A 21,341-nucleotide genomic window follows, 5' to 3' on the forward strand; every position below is an offset into this window, starting at 1 on the left:
ATATATCCGGGCACAGGGTCTTTTCTGAGACTGACACTCAACCAAGGACCATCTATGGATATAACCTAGAACTTCTGCTCGGATGTGGTCCGTGGTAGCTCAGTAACCAAGTAGTTTTCCAAAGTAAGGGGAACACGGACTATTTCTAACAGGATTTCAAGGGCAGGCTGTTTGACCCCCCCCCCCCAGGGGAGGAGCAGTCTGTTAGGCCACAGAGGAGGACTTTGCAGCCAGCCCTGCAGATACCTGATAAAACAGGGTCAAATGAAAGGGGAGGAGGTCCTCCCCTATCAGTGGACTTGGAAAGGGGCAGGGAGGAGACCAGGGAGGGAGTGTGGGGTTGGGGAGGGAATGAGGGAGCGGGATACAGCTGGGACTCAGAGTTAACAAAATGTAACTAAAAAGAAAAATAAAATAAAATAAAAAAGTAAATAAATAAATAAATAAATAAATAAAGGAGAGCGCCGCTTACACAGAGCTGTGTGCAGAGGCTCCTCAAGCAAACACACTGAGCAGAAGAGCCAGTTACACCGTACTGGGGATCTACCGTAGGACACGCCTGTGTTTGCAGCTGCACTGTGCCTGCCTGGGTGACCATCACAGACAAGTGAGGAAGGAGAGGGCACTGCATGTGCAGCCTCTGAGGAATGGGCAGGTGACACTCTTGGGAGAACGGGTGCAGCTGGAAATGGGAATAGGAAGCAAGGCAGAAGGTCAGGGACGTGTTAGGAAACCTCCTTCAGAATGCAGTCAAGGATTTGGAACAGACTTGCATCTGTGGGGGGAAATCAAACTGGTTTCTCTTCCCTATTCACCACACTCTGACACTAGATAGGTGTGGGCTTTCCACCGCCCTAACCGACTCTCCAGGTGTGCAACACCAACTGAGGATACAACAGTCTAAGTACAACACTACCTATGTGGAGTTAGCACAGACCCACAGCTAAGTAGCTCAGTCACATAAACGCTGTCCCTCACTAAAGATCCCAAGTGCACAGCTCAGCCTCCTAAGCCTCCGGCAGAGCATCTGCTCATCAGGAATTCCTCTCACCCCTCTTTGTGTGGCGTAATCTTCAAGACTGGCTCACAAAGCTCAGGGAAATACTAGCGTTCTGAAAAGACGTCACGAAGCGTGCAAACACAGAGGCTCTCTGGGCGTGTGGGAAGCACAGAGCATGGTTCTCTCCCCAGACACGGCCCTCTCAGCATGTCAGTGTGTTTTGCTCACAGGAATCTCTCCAAGCCTTCACTTAAGGGATGTTGACAGCGGCTTCCCCACATAGGCACAGTCAATTGCTAGTACAGTCTCCCTGCCACAGAGGATGGTGCTGCAAGCTTCTAACCACAGTTTGGTCTTTCTGGCAACCAAGCCCACTGAGGTGCCCTCGAAAAGTCACCTCATAAAACAAAACAAGCTCCTATCATGTAGGAAATTCCAAGGATGTGGCAGCTGCATGTCAGAAAACAAAGCCAAAGGCTACAACATTCCTTTACCACTGGTGTCTGAACAGGTATTAAGATATTACCCTGGAAAATAGGCCAGAGGCTAGATATTAGGACAAAAGTTCTTCCTAACACCCAAGATATCCCAAATCAAGTTGGAACATTGAAGACTAATTTTTCCTAATTCAAAATTTTGTCTTAATTGCCACCTGGGACCCAATCATATACCAAGAATGTCATGGCCAAGTAATGTACAAAAATTGATGGTGTTGTTCTGCTTCCAGACCTTAAAGAGAACTGGATTAGAGTTTGATTTATGTGGAAAATTGTTCTCTGTGATTCCATTTAAGAAGATCACTGCCCACCTCAAATATCCATTGCTAAGTGAAAGTGACCAGATTCAGTGGATCAAACACAGCATGTTCGTGTCTCAGCTTCTGTGGCCAGGGTGAAGCTCAACCGCAGCCTCCACAGAGGTTCTCAACTCGGGCTTTCTTCTAGGGTTGCATTCTCATTTGGAGGTTTAGCCTGAGGAAATTAACTTCCAAATTCCCTCTGGATGGTCATATGTTTGCTTTCTTTTCTTTATCACTGTCTGTGGTGGTGTTGGCAACCCCCCGCCTGGTCTCAGCATTCCCCTCCCTCACTAAAGCTTAAGCTGCTGGTGCCCCTCCTGCAGGTGCAGGCATGCCTCCAAATCCCTGCGTCGGAACCCAGCGGAGGTAGAGGCAAGGAAGCAGCCATCTTGCCCCCATCAAAGAATCCTCATCAATTTGTCATGAATAGTGGTCTAGTCCTGACATGGAGCTCTGTGAAATAGTAAGAAAGGCACACGCTGCACTGCGCAGTATTGAGAAGTCACACAGAGCCATGGGCACTCCCATAGAGGGCTCAAGTACATCCTCATGAACTCGTATCAGCAAGTCACAGAAATTCTCCAAGGAAAGAAGACATAAGTGGAGAAGCAAAGGCCAATCGCTCAGTGAATGAAAATAAGAACATAGCACTCCCAGGCATGGTTGAGGAGGTTTTAATTGTAGGTATGAGAAAAGGAACAGTCATAGGCATCTGGAAAAGTCCACACAGAACATGGCCAGCAGAATGGACTGGGCCAGGGGAGAGGGGTCAAGAGAGGAAAGAGAGAGGAGGGGGGGTGAAGGGGGCCAACAGAGTGCATGAGAACCAAGAGATCAAGAGCAGAAGACAAAGACTGAGAGAGCCAGAGAACCGAGAGAGAGAGAGAGAGAGAGAGAGAGAGAGAGAGAGAGAGAACAAACAAGTAGCTGAGGTTTTATAGGAATCAGAAGCTAGGAAGGGGAGGGAGCCCATCCTTGGGTTGGAGAGGTTTAGGGTAGGGAATGGGGTGCTGGGATCTGACACTTAGGAGGGAAAAGAAAGGAACATGGAGCACAAAGCAACAAGAGCAGTGGAGAATGTTCAGGTCTTGTGTCTGAAGCACTTCTCAAACTTTGGTGAAGTTCTACAATCTTTATATTTCCAACAACTCACAGAATAATACCTCTGTAAAATAACAAAGATGAGAAATTAGTAGTAAAATGAAAATACAAATATATTAAAAATATCACATATGTTTTGTTTAACACAGGGTTTCATGTACTCCACGATTGAAGTTTTGATTTTTCTATTTCCATCACCTGAGTACTGGAATTACAGGTGTGTGCCATTACACCTGACTTGGCTCTTACTGGAGATAGATCCTGGGATTTTGTGCATGCTAGGAAAGTACTCTGCCAACTGCACTAGGTCCCTAACCCTCTTTTAAATAATTATATTTGGTAGACATGCATCACCCTGCCACAGTACTCTAAGTACTTACTTTTAAGTACTTGTTCTCTAATTTTATATAAACCTCATTATAGAATAATATCAAGCAATTCACGGGCCAGCAAAGACCATATTTTGGATGATATTAGTCTACAATCCTAAATAAAGATATGCATTACAGACAGGAAAGGTATTGGAGCCTCCTGTTTCCAGAAACTCGTTCTGCACGCATCTGCTACTCGGGCTGCTGAAATCCAGGTCTAAAAAGCAATCACACCCTTAGGTGCAGCAGAACCTACACATGTCTGTTACTAGAAAAGAAGTAATTGTGATAGGGACAGTGGGATTCCAGCAACTGGAACCAGGAGAGCTGGGAGTACTGGGTGAGTCACTGGGGTAGGGTGCTGAATTTCCTTCATAGCATTTTTATCTCTGAAAATCTTCTGACATACAAGAACCCCTCTTCCCTCAACTACAGTAACCCCACAGCCACTGAGATTCCCACAAGAGATTCCTGGCTTTGGGGAACCTCTTGCCCATGTGCTTCCCAAATATTCGTATGTTCCACTGTAACCATTGTCTTAGATTCATTTCTCCATCATACTGCTACTCCGCTGAGTTACTTACTCACTGTGCTCTGGCAAGAGGTCCATGATGTGTGTGCTCAGTGCGTGTTGTATTATATGTTAACCTACAGAGCATCCCAGAGGAAGCGATATTTAACATGAAGAGTGGATGGGGGTTGTCAGACCACAGTCTGGAGAGGAAGGATGTACCAAAACCTGTATGAGCCATGGCTGGGAAATACTGGATGACAGGAAATGTCTGGGAAATTCCAGGGAGATGTTTGGTAGAGTCTAGAAAAGAAAAATTTTTTGCCTATGTTTTTGAAAAAATATGAAGCAGTCAGCTTTTTAATTAATAGCTGACAGTATGAAATTTTATCTAATACTCAAAACAATTGCTTTAAAGGTCTCTACTTTAAGTGCTTCATGATTTCTTTACATTCAGTCAGCAATCATTTGATCGCAGCACACACCCTTCTGAAGCTAGTGAGTTATAAGTTAAAAATAAAGGGTCAGGTCTGGTAGAGCATGCTGTGATCCCAGTACTCAGGTGAGGCAGGAGCTCAAGGTCAGCCTCTAATACAGAGCAGTTCTCACACTCAAAAGAACAACAGAGAGTGGCTGGAGAAGCAGCTCTGCCATAGACTGCTTCCTGCCCAACAGCCAAGTCTCAAGAATCCATGTAAACCTGGACACAATAGTGTGGGTCCATAATCCCAAGGCTTCTAAGACAAGACGGGAAGCACATAGGAGGATCCTTGGAAGCTTGGGGACCAGCCAGCCTGATGTATGCAGCGATGAACAAGAGACCATGTCTCAAAGAAAATGGAAGATGGGGTCCAACATCTGACAAAGTCCTCTGACCTCCATATCATGCCATGACCCCCCCATGTATCATACACTACACAATATATACACACAGATTAGAAAAATAAAATAAAATATTTTAAAAACGAAAATAAAGCCTTTGCTCACCAGCTGTGGAATGCCCCAAACCACCTGCATCCCTCCATCCCTCAGTAGGTAACCAGGACTGCCCTGAGTGGGCAGTGGAAGGCTTGACTTAGCTTCCGAATGCCTGAGTCAGGAAAACCTTCTGGCTCTCACTACCTAACAAAACTAGTAACAACAAAATGCCCCTCCAAACTTCATGGCTGCAAACTCATCAGCTATGTTTATGTGGTTTCCAGCTGTGGGGTTCTAGCTCATGAGGTCACAGTCAGATGGTTAGCAGGAATCGGCTCTTCTCTGGCTTCTTCACCCCCGTGTCTGTCGCCCAACTGGAAAGGCTGCAGCTGTCACAGCTGGATTTCCTAATGGTGTGTGTCTTCAACAAAGTCTGCCTTCTCCCAAAGACAAGAAGCAGAATTCCAAGGGTGATCTACCTGAAGGCTACTGGCCTCTTAGACACCACCTTGCTTTGCTTGTCCTTGTAATCAAAGTAGTTACAGATTCCACTAAAATTCAAGAGAAAAGACAGAGACTCAATCTCTCAAATGAGTGAAAATAGAATGCCCAGGATTTGAGTCCATTGTAAATAGGTTTTGCTGTAGCTATCTAAAGACTCGTGCAGACTTAACTCCCTGAGAAGTCAGTAGGAAGCCGATCTGTATAGAGCACCCTCCCTCAGCCATGGGCACTCAGAGCGTCCAGAGGTTCATCTGCGGTTATTAGATTGTGCAGCTTTTGCAGTAAGAACGATGGGATGGTACTGAATTATCACAAGCTTACTCAACACTCAGCTGCAGATATTTGGGACCCAGGAGTGGGTAGTATTTGACTTGGAACCATGACATTTCTTCAGCAATCATTTTAGACTCAATCCCCAGCTCATGGCAATGATGACGGTGTGGGGATTTCTAGCCATATGGCTCTCTCCCTAAACAAGGCTCCAGGTTTACACAGGAGATGATGTACTGTGTGGTTCAGAATGTGGATTCAGCTAAAAAATATTTCCATTTCAATTCATGACACCCTCAGGAAACTGTTTCCTCAGGAAATTTGCTTTAAGAGGTTGAAATTGCTTTAAGAGGTTAAATGACCTCATCCAGTTTCTCATTTCTTTCTGTATACTTTTCTAAGAAATGAAGCAACTTAAAATTTTTTTTTGAGTTTCGTTTTTACTATCTCATACATGAGAGAATTTAGTTGATTGTTTTTTAAAAGATACTTTTCTAGTAGAAAAAAAAATATGTTTGTCCACTCTAGGATGAATCAGCACTCACTGAATGTTTTTGAATGTGCCAACATAATTCACTCTGCTTCAGCTAGCCCTCCAAAAATATTATTTTGAAAGTTGTTTTTTTTCTAGACAAGAAAGCCAAATCATATGTAGGTTGGGAAGATTTGACTCTAAAGTGCGGGGGAGGGGGCATGAGTTTACAATTCCCTCTGCCTCTTACGGAGCTAAGATTACTTCAAGGTAGCAGTTTATCGAGAGCCCACTAGCCTGTGGCTACAAGGTTAGTCAGCAATTGCTGTCAGTCACGTGGATCATGCATCCGCTCATCCCGTCAATCACTTGGAGCTTGCTTTCTGGCTCTCTCTTGCTCGATAAGACTTCCTTCTCAGGTGATTCTAAGCTGTACTGTCTTGATAGTTAATGCTGACTGGGACAGAATGATTTCAAGTAATTAATGTCAGTCCAGAAAGTGCATATAAATGCAGAAACCAGATTAGAAAAATGTTACAATGTATAAATCTGGCCTCTTTTTTTGGATTTTTCTTCAGTTAAGTGTACAAAAACATCTCTCTCTCCCTCTCTCTCTCTCTCTCTCTCTCTCTCTCTCTCTCTCTCATTTTTGGTGTCCTTGAATCACCTAAACTTTTTTCTCTAATGATGGACAGCATATACCTTCCAGAGACTATTGGGCAGGCGTATGGTCACTATCATGTCCGTTTGTCCTTGTTTTTGAAGTATTTATTTCATACATTCTCATTTAATCATGTAGTTCTATAAGACCATGTCTTAGTTGTAAAGTGGATTGTCCTAAAACATGCACATTGTCATACCACTCTGAGAAAAGTCTGCACCAAAATTCCAACTTTATACTGAATAGGTGTGCTCAAAATGAGATTTGGTCTTGCAAGTGGAGTGGAACAAAAACAAAAATGGTCCATCCTCAGTGCTGGTGCTATACCAAGCTCACTTCTGCATCCCTACCGATAACTGCAAAGAGTAGCGTCCTTCACTTGCAAATCGATGTCTAATGAAGGCCTATCTACTTTCTCTCAGGGACTCAGCCCAAGTCTAAGATGCTCCGTGTTCACTGATTTGTATTCTGGAATTGGCTGATTGGTTTGGGACTCCAAAAGGTCCAGATTTTCTTCCACGTGTTGTGTGATGTGAAATCTCTGAAAAGTCACTTAATTACTGTAAGGGGCTATTCTACATCTCAATGGAAACTGATAAAAACTGTTGCAAAGACTAACTACAATCAAGTTTGCAAAAGGTGTCCCTCACTGAACACTTTGAATGTTACCTTTTTTTATTCAATGTGAATTTTAAGTAGAGCCGACAAATAAGGTAAAAACAACAAATCAGGTCAATTGCTTTCACAATAGCTTAGAGGCTGTAGCATGAGGAACCTATAAAAGGAAGCTTAGAATGTATAAAAAGTAACAGACTTCATATCATGTGCATTTTTCTTTGTTAACAACAGCCTGAGATCAAGGCTGGAGATACCTTCAGAAGATCTTTTATTGTAAAGGATTGTCTTAGCTGTTCTGAGTTTTTTGTTACTCCATATGATGTTGAGAACTGTTCTTTCAAGGTCTGTAAAGAATTGTGTTGGTATTTTGATGGAGATTGCATTGAATCTGTAGATTACTTTTTGGTAAGATGACCATTTTTACTATGTTAATCCTACTGATCCATGAGCATGGGAGATCTTTCCATCTTATATTTCCTTTAGTTTCTTTCTTCAGAGACTTGAAGTTTTTGCATACAAGTCTTTGACTTGCTTGGCTAGAGTTGCACCAAGATAATTTTAGGTCTTTTGTGGCTATTGTGAAGTGTGTTGTTTCCCTAATTTTTTTCTCAGCCCACTTGTCTTTTGTATATAGGAAGGCTGCTAATTTTTTTTTTTTTTAGTTAATTTTGTTTCCAGCCACTTTGCTGAAGGTGTTTATCAGCTTTAGAAGGTCCCTGTTAGAATTTTGGGGGTCACTTATGTATAATATCATATCATCTGAAAATAGTGGTACTTTGACTTTTTCTTTTCTGATATGTATCCCCTTTACCTCCTTTAGTTGCCTTATTGCTTGCCAGGACTTCAAGTACTATATTGAAGAGATATGGAGAAAGTGGACAACCTTGCCTTGTCCATGATTTCAGTAGAATTTTATTTAAGTTTCTCTGTTTAGTTTGATGTTGGCTATAGGCTTGCTGTATATTGCTTTTACCATGTTTAGATATGTACCTTGTATCCCTGTTTACAGACCTTGAAAGAACAATTTAACAACTTCATAACTTCATATGGAAAAAAAACAGACTAGCTAAAACAATATTGCACAGTAAAGGATCTTCTGGAGGTATCCCCCGTCTCGAGCTGTACTATAGAACAATACAAAATAAAATAAAAATTGCATGGTGCTGGTGAATCAATGGAATCAGTTCAAAGACCCAGAAATAAACCCATACATCTATAGAGACTTGATTTTTGACAAAGGACCCAAAACCACACAATGGAAAAAAGATAGCATCTTCAACAAATGGTGCTAGTCTTACTGGATGTCTACATGTAGAAAAATGCAAATAGATCCATATTTATCACCCCTCACAAAACCAAAGTCCAAATGGATCAAAGACTTCAACATAAATTCAGACACACTGAATCTACTAGAAGAAAAAGTGGGAAGAGCATTGAACTCATTGGCACAGGAGATAACTTCCTAAACAGAACACCAACAGCACAGGCTCTAAGATCAACAATCAATAAAAGGACCTCATGAAACTGAAAAGCTTCTGTAAAAAAAAAGACACTCTCAGCAGAACAAAATGATAGCCTACAGCCTAGGAAAGGATCTTCACCAACCCTGTATCTGAGAGAGGGCTAATGTCCAGAATATATAAAGAACTCAAGAAGTTAAGCACCAACAAATCAAGTAATCCAATTAAAAAAGGGGTACAGAGGGCTGGAGAAATGGCTTAGAGGTTAAGAGCACCTTCCAGAGGTCCTGAGTTCAATTCCCAGCAACCACATGGTGGCTTACAACCATCTATAATGAGACGGATGGTGCCCTTTTCTGTAATGCAGTCATATGTGCAAATAGAATGCTCATATGTATAAATAAATAAATCTTTAAAAAAAATAGGGTACAAAGCTAAACAGAATTCTCAACAGAGGAATACCAAATGGTAGAGAAACAATTAAAGAAATGCTTAACGTCCTTAGTCATCAGGAAAATGCATATCAAAATGACTCAGAGATTCCATCCTATACCTATCAAAATGGCTAAGATCAAAAACTCAAGTAACAGCACATGCTGACAAGGTTGTGGAAAGGGGGGAACACTCCTTCATTGCTGGTGGGAATGTAAACTTCTATGAGCACTTTGGAAATCCATCTGGAGCTTCCTCAGAAAATTGGAAATATCTCTATCTCAAGATCCAGCTATACCACTGGATATATATTCGAAAGATGCTCCACCATACAACAAGGACATTTGCCCAACTATGTTCATAGCAGCTTTATTTGTAATAGCAGAAACTGGAAACAACCCAAATGTCCCTCAACCAAAGAATGGATAAAGAGACTGTGGTACATCTACACACTAGAATACTATTCTGCTATTAAAAACAAAGGCATCAGTGGACTTGGAAAGGGGCAGGGAGAAGATAAGGGAGGAGGGTGCAATTGGGAGGGAATAAGGAAGGGGGCTGCAGCTGGGATATAAAGTAAATAACCTGTGATTAATATAAAAAATAAATTAAAAAAAACAAAGGCATCATGAAATTTGCAGTCAAATGGATGGATCTGGAAAAGATCATCCTGAGTGAGGCAACCTAGACCCAGAAAAACATGCATGATATATAGTCACTGATAGGTGGATATTAGCCATACAACACAGGATAATCATACTACAATCCAAAAACTCAAAGAGGACCCTAGGGAGGATGCTTAATTCTCATTCAGAAGGGCAAATAGAATAGACACTGTATGTGGTTGAAGAGAGGAACCAGGAGGAAAGCCTTCCATAGAAGTCCTCAGAAGAACTCTACCCAGCAGAAGATCGAAGCAGATGCTGACACAGACAAACGTTGGGCAGAGCACAGGCAGTCTTGGGGAAGAGTGGGAGAACAGGAGGACCTGGAGGGGACAGAATCTCTACAAGAAGACCAACAGAGTCCAAAAATTTGGGCTAAGGGGGACCTGCATAGACTGATACATCAACCAAGGACCGTGCATGGAGAGGACCTAGACCCCCTGCTCAGATGTAGCCCATTCATTTTTGGCTTCCTCTTCCTGGCTGTGGCTGTGACCAGCTCTGCGGCCACAGTGAGTGTATTCTTGGAACTGACAGTCAAAATAAGCACTCCTTTCCCTACATGGCTTTTATCTGGTGTTTTGTCACAAGCCAATAAGCAACAAATACACAAATAGAGTACAGTATCAAAGCAAATGAAACAACAGCAACAAAACTGCAGCACAGGGACCCGCCTCCTGGGTGTCATGTGGCACCCTGAGCAGGAAATGGAACAGGAACTGACGCACAAATGTTCTATTCTAGATGAATTTGTGGGAGAAATCCTCTGACAATAGCAACAGAGTGTGAGGGTTATCCTGTACCTTGAAAGCGGGGATGATGTGGAAGAGGCGATCCTTTGAGTCTGTCTAGTCTGGCTGTAGCAATTTATGCCAGTGAGTGCTCTTTGGCATGAATAATCATGGGATTCTGGGGTTCTAGAAGCAAGCAGTCCCACCATCTGCACCACCCTGTGGATTATGGGGCTTTGGTAGAAACCACCTTGAGGACCACCACCGTGGGATACCACTCCTCTGTTAAAGAGAACCAGAGGAGGAGAGTGAGGGAGTAAGATATGAGAATATCATAATGAAACCCAACATTGTGTATCAACTAAACACACAAGGGAGAACAAGAATTAGACCATAGCTAATAAGGAATAATTTTTATTCAAGAAGCATTTCAACAGGGAAAAGTTGTGATTGTAGACCTGGCCTGGGCTCCACTATGAACAGCAAATGCTGGGGGAAAGTTACAGCCAAGAAGTACTGTGGAGGTCGGTGTGTGGGAAACCAGGCAAGAATACTGGCCAGGTTTTATACTGTGCTTCTGAAAAAAACTTGGGAGAATGTCTGCTGAAGGACAGTCAAAGGTAGGGGGTGGGAAATGTGCACCTGCAAAATCCTTCTAGAGAGAGAGAGCAGGGTCTCCAGTTACTGACTTAATGACCACAGAAGGACTCCTGGGAGGTTGGGGTGCAATCACAAAATGGGAGCAGGCATCTTAGATGATCGTATGAAAGAGTTGTTGAGTGCTCCATCAACGAAACTTAACATATAGCTGTAATCTTCGGGACTGAATTCAGACCAAGTGCAGGCTGGGTAGGCTATGCCCCAAGTTCTCAGCTGAATGTACTAATGTGATGCTGTCCATGTAGTTCTGGTTCTGACGATATGAAAGATAAAAAAAAAAAAAACACACCTTATCTTCTCAAATTAAACTAAGGACAAAGATGGTTAAATAGCGTATACCTCTTATGATCCTCACCATGTAAGAGATAGTTCTCATTTCTCCATGGATGTAGCTCATTTAGTTTATAAAGAAACTTAGGATGTATGCTTTTCTTCTAATGCATTGCCCTACAAACCCCGTAAGCAGTGTTTACCATGGAGAAATAGGAAGGAGTCTCAAAAATGTCTGCCTATCACTGTGCTAAATGACACTATGAAGGAAAACTTAACAGAGCCTTGAGTAATCTCTCTCTAAATGTCTGTGTGTCACTTCAGCTAGAACTGAAATAAAGCATAGTGTATCTCTATACTTTTACCCATATCTACAGAAATATGCTTCTAACTTTATACTTTATGAATTGGGGTCTCCAGGAGAGAGCCGTTGTTTCCAAGGTGGCAGAAAGGGCCTTGTTTTGCTTTGTTAATTCAGAAAGATGCACTTGAAGGTGTGTGTGTGTGTGTGTGTGTGTGTGTGTGTGTGTGTGTGTGTGTGTGTATGTGTGTTTACTCACAGTTCCTGGCTCACATCTGCCCAAAGCAGTTTATGGAAACTAGAATTCTCTTCCCCAAGATAAGCAGGTCATGGAAACTCTACTTTTCTCCTGCTTTTCATCTTGGAGCTGGCCATAGAGAAATTCTCTGGTAAGACCGTCTCATTCCAGAGAAGTCGTGCCCCATTAACCCGTTGACATGTATGACATGGGGAGACAAGAGGAGTCTAGATAGAAAGGCTTTCTGGGTTTTCCCACAGTCTGTTAGCAATCCTGCCTATGCAAAGTGGCCGTTAGTAAGAAGTAAGCCTAAGAGAGCCATGTCCCTTCCCCCTCCTTCTCTCTATGTATGTCCCTTCATCTGCATCCTTTGTAATATCCTTCACAAAAACCCAGTAAAGGAGAGAGAGAGAGATGGGGCCAGGGGAAAAAGGAATAGGGGTACAAGAGAAGAGAACACAAGAGAAAGGGAAAAATGACAGGGAGAGAGGAGGGGTAATGACATTCCCTGTGGCCAGCAGGGGTCACCCAATAGCCAGAAAATAAATAACATGCTTAAAGGACTCATTATAGAAATAAAAATGCTCATAAGTGAGTATATACCATGTGTGTCTTTCTGCTTCTGGGTGATCTCAGTTAGGATGATCTTTTCTAGTTCCATCCATTTGCCTGCAAATTTCATGATTTCTTTGTTTTTAATTGTTGAGTAGTATTCTGTTGTGTAAATGCACCACAATTTCTGTATTTTTTTTTCCTTGAGGGACATCTGGGTTGTTTCCCGATTCTGGCTATTACGAATAAAGCTGCTACAAACATGGTTGAACAAATGTCCTTGTATGGTGGAACATCTTTCGGGTATATACCCAGGAGTGGTATAGCTGGATCTTGAGGTAGATCTATCACCAATTTCCTGAGAAAGCGCCAGATTGATTTCCAACGTGGTTGTACAAGTTTGCAGTCCCACCAGCAATGGAGGAATGAATTCTCCACATCCTCTCTATCATGTGTTGTCACTTGAGTATTTGATCTTAGCCATTTTGATGGGTGTAAGGTAGAATCTCAGAGTCCTTTTGTTTTGTATTTCCCTGACAAGGACATTTGCTCAACTATGTTCATAGCAGCTTTATTCATAACAACCAGAATCTGGAAACAACCTAGATGTCCCTCAGTGGAAAAAATGGATACAGAAATTGTGGTGCATTTATACTACTCGGCTATTAAAAGCAAGGAAATCATAAAATTTGGAGGCAAACGGATGGAACTAGAAAAGATAATCCTGGGTGAAATAAACAAGAACCAGAAAGACACACATCATATAAGCTTACTTATAAGCAGATATTGTCTATAAAATTTAGTATAACTATACTAAAATCTACAGACCTAAATAAGCTAACCAACAAGGAGAACTCTAGGGCGGACGCTTAAATCTCATTCAGAATGGCAAACAGGATAGACACCAGTATCAGTGGAAGAGAGGGAACAGGACCGGAGCCTAACATAGATGTCTCCACCCAACAGGGAATAGAAGCAGAGATTCACAGGCAAACTTTGGGAAGAGGGCAGGAAGTTCTATGGAAGAAGGAGAAGATAGAAGACCCAGAGGGGACAGGACCTCTACAAGGAGACCAACAAAGCTAAAATATCTGGGCCCAGAAAGGCCTGCAGAGACTGATGCAGCAACTAAAGTCCATGCATGAAGAGGACCTAGACCCCCTGCTCAATGTAGCCCATAGGCATCTTGGTCTCTATGTGGCTTCCTGAGTAAGGGGAGCACCGGTTGTCTCTGACATGAACTCAGTTGCCTGCTCTTTGATCACTTTCCCCTGATGGTGCAGCCTTGCCAGGTCACACATGAAGAGGATCCAGGCAGTCCTGATGAGACTTGATAGGCTAGGGTCAGAGGGCAAGGGAGGACTCCACCTATCTGTGGACTAGGGAGCTGGGAAGAGATGAGGGAGCGGGCTACAACTGGGATACAAAGTGAATAAATTATAAAAAATTAAAATTAAAAAAAATTGTAAAAGAAGAAAGACGCTCCCCTGGGAGACCCTGTGGAGACACTCAAGTTTTGAACTCAGGCCCAACTCTGGAATCTTGCCCTGTCTAGAGAAATAAGGGAAACAATGGAGTCCATTTTGACTGGACCAGAAGATGGTAGAAGAACGTAGGTGGATGCCGCTCTTCCACCTCCACACGGAGCCTCTGGTTCTCCATTGCTATGTTCATTCAACCAATGTTAGTCTTTATCATAAACATCTTTATATTTGTCCTTTCTCTGGAAAACCCCACCTTACAGATTGTGGATGTTTTAGTACATCCATGACAAAGTCCTGTCCTACAAAAGCCACTGTTTACACACACACACACACACACACATACACACACACACACACACACGGCCCATCCCTGGAATTACACTCGTGGACCACTATGCCCAACTTTTTGCCTGCACACTGAGAGTCAAACTCAGGTCCTCATGCTTGTGTGGCCAGCGCTTTCATACCGGAGCCATCTCTAGAAGCTGCGTTTGGTCCCTACACAAAGCCTGCTTTGTAGTGAAGCCCGGGAGTTGGCTCTTGACTCTCTTTATTGAGGCTGCCGGGAAGACGGCGGACATTCGGACTGGGCGTGCTTACCAAAAGCAGCCTACAATCTTTCAAAACAAGAAGCGTGTTTCGCTGGGAGAAACCAGCAAGGAAAAACTCCCTGGGGACTACAAAAAAACATTGGTCTAGGCTTCAAGACGCCCCAGGAGGCCATCCAGGGCACCTACATAGACAAGAAATGCCCCTTCACTCGGATGTCTCCATCCGAGGCCAGATCCTGTCTGGTGTGGTGACCAAGGAAGATGCAGGGGAGCATTGTCGTCTGCCGGGACTACCTCCGTTACATCCAGAAGTACGCTTTGAGAAGCGCCCCAAGAGCATGTCTGTGCACCTGTCCCCCTGCTTCAGGGATGTACAGATAGGCGACATTGTCACCGTGGGAGAGCGCAGGCCTTTGAGCAAGACCGTGCGATTCGACGTGCCAAGGAGATTCTGGCCTGCTCCTTAGAACAAATGACGCTATTTTCCATCTTTAAAAAAAAAAAAAAAGAAGCCTGCTTGTGACAATCCACTTTGGCACACACTCTCAGGCAGCAGAGGTAGCAGAGGTAGATTAGAAACATGGGCCCCAAAGAGCATGGACATCAGCAGAAGGAGAAAACAGGGAACAAGTTAGGAACCTGCCACAGAGGGCCTCTGAAAGGCTCTGCCATGTCGACTATCAAAGCAGATGCTGCGACTTATGGCCAACCTTTGAGGAGATTGTAGGGACTTTTATGAAAGAAGTGGGAATTAGTAAGACCTGGAGGGGACAGGCACTCCACAAGGAGAGCAACAGATCCAAAAAAATCTGGGCACATGGGTCTTCCCTCAGACTGATAGTCCAATCAGATAGCATGCATGGAGATAACCCAGAACCCCTGCACAGATGTAGCCCATGGCAGTTCAGTCTCCTAGTGGGTTCCATAGTAATGGGAACAGAGACTGTCTCTGACATGAACTGACTGGCCTGCTCTTTGATACCAGGCCACAGAGGAAGACAATGCAGCCACTCCTGATGAGACCAACCAGACTAGGATCAGAAGGAAGAAAAAGAAGACCTCCCCTACCAGTGGACTTGGGGAGGGGCTTGCGTGGAGGAGGGGTTGGTAGGGGAGGAGGGAGGGAACTACAGGGAGGATACAAAGTAAATAAAGTGTAATTAATAAAAAATAAAATAATAATAATAATAAAATTTTAAAAAAGAAACATAGGCCCCTTACAGGTGTACAATTTGTTCTCAAGATGACCTCCGGATACTCTTAAAATGTTTCCCTGATTAAAGCAGTATGGCCTCCACACACAGCCGGAAATCTGTAACAGCCATGTCAGCGCTGCCTCCTCCTGGCAGTTTGCAAGAATAGCGGCCCATACTCTTCTGTTGAAGGGCTTCCCCCACTCCTCGGTTCCAGACCACACTCAGACATTGCAGAACAGTCGGAGTGTGGTTAACCTGTTGCCTCACACTGCTGAGGCAGCAGTTGCTCAAGATTCAGGCCTATAAGGTACCAGACGAGAGCAGTGATTGGCAAAGGAGGCTGTGAGCTTCGGAGCACTTGCCGGAGGGGCAGGGAAAGGCTGGAGACATCGTCTTGGAAGATAAGACCATGCTTTTCCTGGAGGCACTTCCATTTCTGTTCTTACTCCACATGCTGCTTGCCAAGGCCTCTCCGGTACCTCATGAACACCTGGAAGAGAAAAACTTAAAAATTGCGGAGGTAAATGAACTGTCAGTTATGGGTGATTGGCTGATGACTCCAGGGTTCAGAGCATGGCTGTCCCTTCTTAGCGTAAATGCCAGAAAGAGATTCTCTGGTTGGATTTGCCAAGGCTTAGCATCTCTTCTGGGACTTGTTTGACCCCAGTAGGTCAAGGCCTGGCCCTGGGAAATCTAGACAAGCTGGGTGCTGTACAGCCTGGGGAGTGTTGCTATAGGACTTGCTGATGCTGGGCCTTTCAGAGAGAATATTTCCATTTATAAAATGAGCTGAATTTCTTACTTCACATTTTCCTCTTCCGGTAAACATGTAATCCAGTTTTTCTCTATGCTCTATATGTCAGTGCTAGACTGGTAAAATGCTAATATCCCAAAGCTGAAAAATGATGGAGAGTTGGGGGAGGTCCAGTTATGACCTGCCTACCGCTTCCTGTCTGAATATTTCCTTGCAGCCAAAAATACTGTCATGTGTAAAAGATAGAATGGAGGTGGGGATTATAATTAATTAAAATTAGCATCTTGTATATAATCAGATTTCCTAGCCCTGCTTATTAAACTTTGGAAGCATTATAAAGGCAAAGCTAAAAGCACAACCCTAGTTTCATAGTATAAAAGTGAGGCCAGGATTTTGTTTTTATTTTTGATGCAAGGGAATGTGATCACCAATTTGTTGTGCATAATTTTCTTAGCATTGAAATTTCTGGAAAGCTTTTTTTTTTCTTTCCACTCAGTAATTTTTGTGACTGGCACAAAAGCCAGTTTATACTGAGTGTGGACTGAGTTTACTCTCCAGACCCCTTTCTTCTAAGCATAACAATAACCCTGTAATGGAAAGCTTAATTTTTTTCATGTCAGAGACAAAAGACAGCACTGGGATTTGCCTGAACCTGTCAGATCCCAAAGTGCAAACTCTGCCTTCTGTCACCTACAAAGTATATACATACATGGTGTGTACGCACGGATGCATACAGCAAGGTAAAGAAAGCTGACCGTCGCTTGGCATGTAACACTCCTGAATGAGAGACGCCCTTCCAGGACATTACCCTGTGGAATGGAATGCTGCTATTATCCCAAACATCTTTTGTAATGAACACTGCGGTAAACCAGGGCCTGAATTGTCACTTGCTTCTTCGTTCTTGGTACCTTCATTTCTCCGTGGAGGTGATTAAACCCTCTCTCCATTAAGTGAAAGAGGGTTTTTAAAAAGAAAGAAAGAAAGAAAGAAAAGTCCTCATTGTTACAGCTAACACCCCAACAGACGTAAAAAGAAAAATAACAAAAATTCGGTATCAATTTTAAACCATGAATAAATACTGCAGGCTGCCTAATGCACAGCAGCAGTTTCTGTGCGATTCATCTTCACTCATCCTCCCGCTGGAAGACTTTCACTTTTATGCAAAAAAATTAGTTAGATCACTGACTGCAGAGAATGTTCTACAGGCATTGTTCTTTCAAAGTAAATCTAGAAATGTCTTTATTTTAATTAGATGCATTTATTTTTATGTGTTCAGGGGTATTGCATGCCACAATGCCTGTGTAGTAGTCAGAGCACAACTTGTAATAGTCAGCTCTCTCCTTTTATCGTGTAGGTGGTTAGGATCAGTCTTGGCTAGTCAGGCTTGACCCACTGAGCCAACACGCTGCCCCAACCTACAATTTCTGTCAGGTCCTGGTTTATGCTCTGTGATGGCTTAAAAAGAGTTGCAAAATATCCAGAGCACTAAAGGCAATTTCACAGCAAGAACTCAGATGTGTTTATTTTGGTCAGAATTACCTGCAAAAATTCTACCATTTGCCAAGCAATCAATATCGGTCTGCAAAAAGGAATGAGACAATGATTACTGAGAAGCTTAAGGAAATGCAGCGCTTCTTCGGCTTGGCTGAGACAGGGAAGCCAGACGCAGCTACTATGGAGATGATGGGAAAACCTCGCTGTGGAGTGCCCGACTCTGGTGACTTCATGCTAACCCCTGGAAGCCCCAAGTGGACACACACCAACCTGACCTACAGGTGACATCCCTAGAGTCTGAGGGTTCATCTGCCCAGCTAGAGACTGAGAGCCCCTGAAACCTCAGACATTGTTGCAGAACGGGCAAAACTAGAGATGAATGGACGAACACCCCTGCCCTTGCAGAGTATGAAAGAATGTGAATAGTGAATGAGTAGAGTATGAACTGGAAGTAAGCTCGAGGTTGAGAGAGCAGAGCATCCTGGGTTCTTCCAACTCGAAAACTTATAACATTGTCTTCAGCAGTCTCAAAAGACTATGGCAGCATCTGTCCCTTTGAGTCCAAAAGAGGCTTAACCATTGCTGGAGAGAATCTAGCTCTCTTCTGTATGTCCTGGTAACCACAATAATAATAGCCAGTATTTGTAGAATACAATTTTCAAGCCACTAAGGACTTCCTGTGTATTTAATTCCTTCGGTGACCTATGAGAGGGATCTTATGTATCATCTTCGTCTTATGAATGGGGACACTGAGGCTTAACGACAGGTAGTTATTGTCCACGCTCTGGTCTGTCTTCAGCCCTGAGACACGCACCCTCTTGATGTTCTGTCCAAGTGGTAGCACACTGCATAGCGACTTACTCCAAAATGGAGTGACTAACCATGTAGTTCCAAGGTGTTGCTCATAATAGCAAACCCTTCTTGCTCCTTTTCCCTTTCAAGGATTGTGAACAATCCCTCATGGTTGTCAATGACCACAGTGAAAAAAGAAATTGGGAGAGCCTTCCAACTCTGGAGTGTGGCATCACCCCTGACCTTCACTGAGTCCTCACAGGAAGAAGCAGACATCAACATTGGTTTTGTCCTGAGAGGTAGGTTCAAAGCAATTTTGTGCTCTCTAGTTAACCTGAGACTATAAGCAAAGGCTTGACCACAAGCCATCTCATTTCAGACCATGGTGACAATTCTCCATTTGATGGACCCAATGGGATCCTTGCCCATGCCTTTCAGCCAGGCCCAGGTATTGGAGGAGATACTCATTTTGATTCAGAAGAAACATGGACTCAAGATTCCAAAAGTAAGTTGGGGTCATTGTTAGGTTCGCATGAGCCTTTTAAATTCACCTTTCCCACCTTAGGATCAAGACATGTATTCACAAATACACAGCCACTCACATTACTATAGAATTTCACACACACAAATCAATCAATCACATTTTTGGTACTTAAGGATAAACCAGCTTAAGTTTTTTTTTTTAATCGAAAGCTAATTATTGATGTTATTTCCCACTGCAGTGCCTTCATCTAAGTGTGCCACTGTCATGGCACTAAGTAACTGATGAACAAAAGAAACCTACTTCCCAGTTGTGTAAGGGGCTGGAAAGACCAGGGTGAAAGTTCTTAATGCAACCTCACATGGTGGAAGGATGAGGGAGACCAAGAGAAATGAGCCTGAAACCCTTGCCCTTTTCACAGCAGCATCAGTCCAGACCATTTCTGTCAGGATCACATCCCAGCAGTTTTTCACTCATGATTAACTTTCTGACACATGATTTCTGGGAGGAGTATTTAAATGTTCGGCTTGCAGGGAGTTGAACAAGGCAAACCACAGCCAAACCCTGCCTGGACCCTGTCTGCACAAACAAGGCTAGGCTGAGGGAAGCCACAGTCACGAAGTTACACATATTCCTCGCCAGCTTGCACTCTGCCATGGCTAAGCTGAGTGGTTGAGACAGAGGGAGGCTACTTAGCTCCCAAAGCATAACATTTTCTGGTTCCCCTGCTTTAGTTTCTCTGTCTCTCTCTCTCTTTTGTCTCTATCTTTCTGTGTTTAATGTTTGGAAAGGCTTTTTCTTCACGTCTCTGGAAATGCTGAAGTACTAGGGTTCATTTGAAAAGAGCAGCCACATTCTCCCTTCTAATACCTCCACTTCCACCGGCCTCCATCTCAGCAGTGTGTCTGTGCAACAGAACACTCTTTCTGGGAGCCCCCTGATGAGCTGTTCTGGGCTTCCTGAAGAGAGGGGATGAGGTGAAGGCCCTGTGTGTAGACCCTGACTGTCTACACACAGTCAGCCTTGCATCTAACCTACTGCACTGAGAGTGGGCTCTTTCCTGTGTCTTCTTTGGAGACTCCGTTAAAGAGCCTGAGGCCCAAAGCATGTGTGAGTACAAAGAAACAGGATTCTTCCCATCCTGAGATCCATAGCTTTTCCACCATTTCACCGACCTTCCACATCTATAAAATGTGGGAGTTGGGATAAAGAGATTTATCAGCTCTGAGATTTGATAACAGCTTTGTGATTCCTACCTTGATGTCTCCTCATTGCTGCTCTTTACGTACCTGACTAGAAAAGGAAAGAGATGAGTATATAACAGTCTCCTTCCTGGGCAGTTTTGGCCTCAAAGTAACATCCTTTGAGATCATATTTTCACCACCTGTGGAGCCATTAAAGTGTCCACCCTATATTCTTGCATTTCAGATTACAACCTGTTTCTTGTGGCTGCTCATGAATTTGGACATTCCCTGGGACTCTCTCACTCCACTGATCCTGGTGCCTTAATGTACCCAAACTATGCTTACAGGGACCCCAGCACCTACTCACTGCCTCAAGATGATATCAATGGCATCCAGACACTCTACGGTAAGGTTGTGTAGGCAACATGGTAGAACACAGTGTGACCAGAGCTGGTCTCCACAAGTCCGGCGCGCAAGTTCTCTCCTTCGGAGTCTCTGCATTCTGTCTGTCCACCAAGGAAGCTCAAATTAATCTCTGAAAGTCACCAGGAATAAGTATAGCATTGGCAATAGAGGCCTGTGGGGCTGAGCCTCTGGTGTGATTTCAGTACATCTTGGTTTTTACTTATTAGATGTCTATTTCTACCTTAAAGAAAAAGCTAAAGGGCAGGCCTGTTGACAAATATCTGTAATATTAACATCAGGAGGCTGAACATGAAGGCAGCTTCAACTACACAGTGAGACTTGGTCTCAAGAAAAATAAAAAGGAAAAGAAAGAAGGAGATATGGGGAGAAGGAAGGAAGGAAAGAAAGAAAGAAAGAAAGAAAGAAAGAAAGAAAGAAAGAAAGAAAGAAAGAAAGAAAGAAAGAA

General features: G+C 43.4%; 1 protein-coding gene, 1 long non-coding RNA gene and 1 pseudogene across 3 annotated transcripts in view; 2 read left to right on the forward strand and 1 right to left on the reverse strand.

Moving 5' to 3' along the window:
- Positions 1–10,683: 10,683 nt before the first annotated feature.
- On the forward strand, positions 10,684–15,036 carry LOC129682893 (uncharacterized; annotated as a pseudogene).
- Positions 15,037–16,085: 1,049 nt separating this feature from the next.
- Positions 16,086–21,341, forward strand: part of Mmp8 (matrix metallopeptidase 8) — a 12,106-nt gene continuing 6,850 nt past the window's right edge. Inside the window, exons 1-5 of the mRNA XM_055615534.1 lie at positions 16,086–16,285; positions 18,053–18,294; positions 18,956–19,104; positions 19,185–19,310; positions 20,715–20,876. Coding sequence (XP_055471509.1) covers positions 16,175–16,285; positions 18,053–18,294; positions 18,956–19,104; positions 19,185–19,310; positions 20,715–20,876 — 790 coding nt within the window. The 5' untranslated portion in view covers positions 16,086–16,174. The remainder of the gene's footprint in view (positions 16,286–18,052; positions 18,295–18,955; positions 19,105–19,184; positions 19,311–20,714; positions 20,877–21,341) is intronic.
- Positions 16,178–21,341, reverse strand: part of LOC129682946 (uncharacterized) — a 100,157-nt gene continuing 94,993 nt past the window's right edge. For both annotated transcript variants that reach the window (XR_008721074.1, XR_008721071.1), the window contains one exon: positions 16,178–16,255. This is a non-coding gene — a long non-coding RNA (uncharacterized LOC129682946). The remainder of the gene's footprint in view (positions 16,256–21,341) is intronic.

The sequence above is a fragment of the Psammomys obesus genome, unplaced genomic scaffold (genome assembly GCF_907164565.1).
Source record: "Psammomys obesus unplaced genomic scaffold, mPsaObe1.curated_primary_1811, whole genome shotgun sequence".
NCBI classification, from domain to species: domain Eukaryota; kingdom Metazoa; phylum Chordata; class Mammalia; order Rodentia; family Muridae; genus Psammomys; species Psammomys obesus.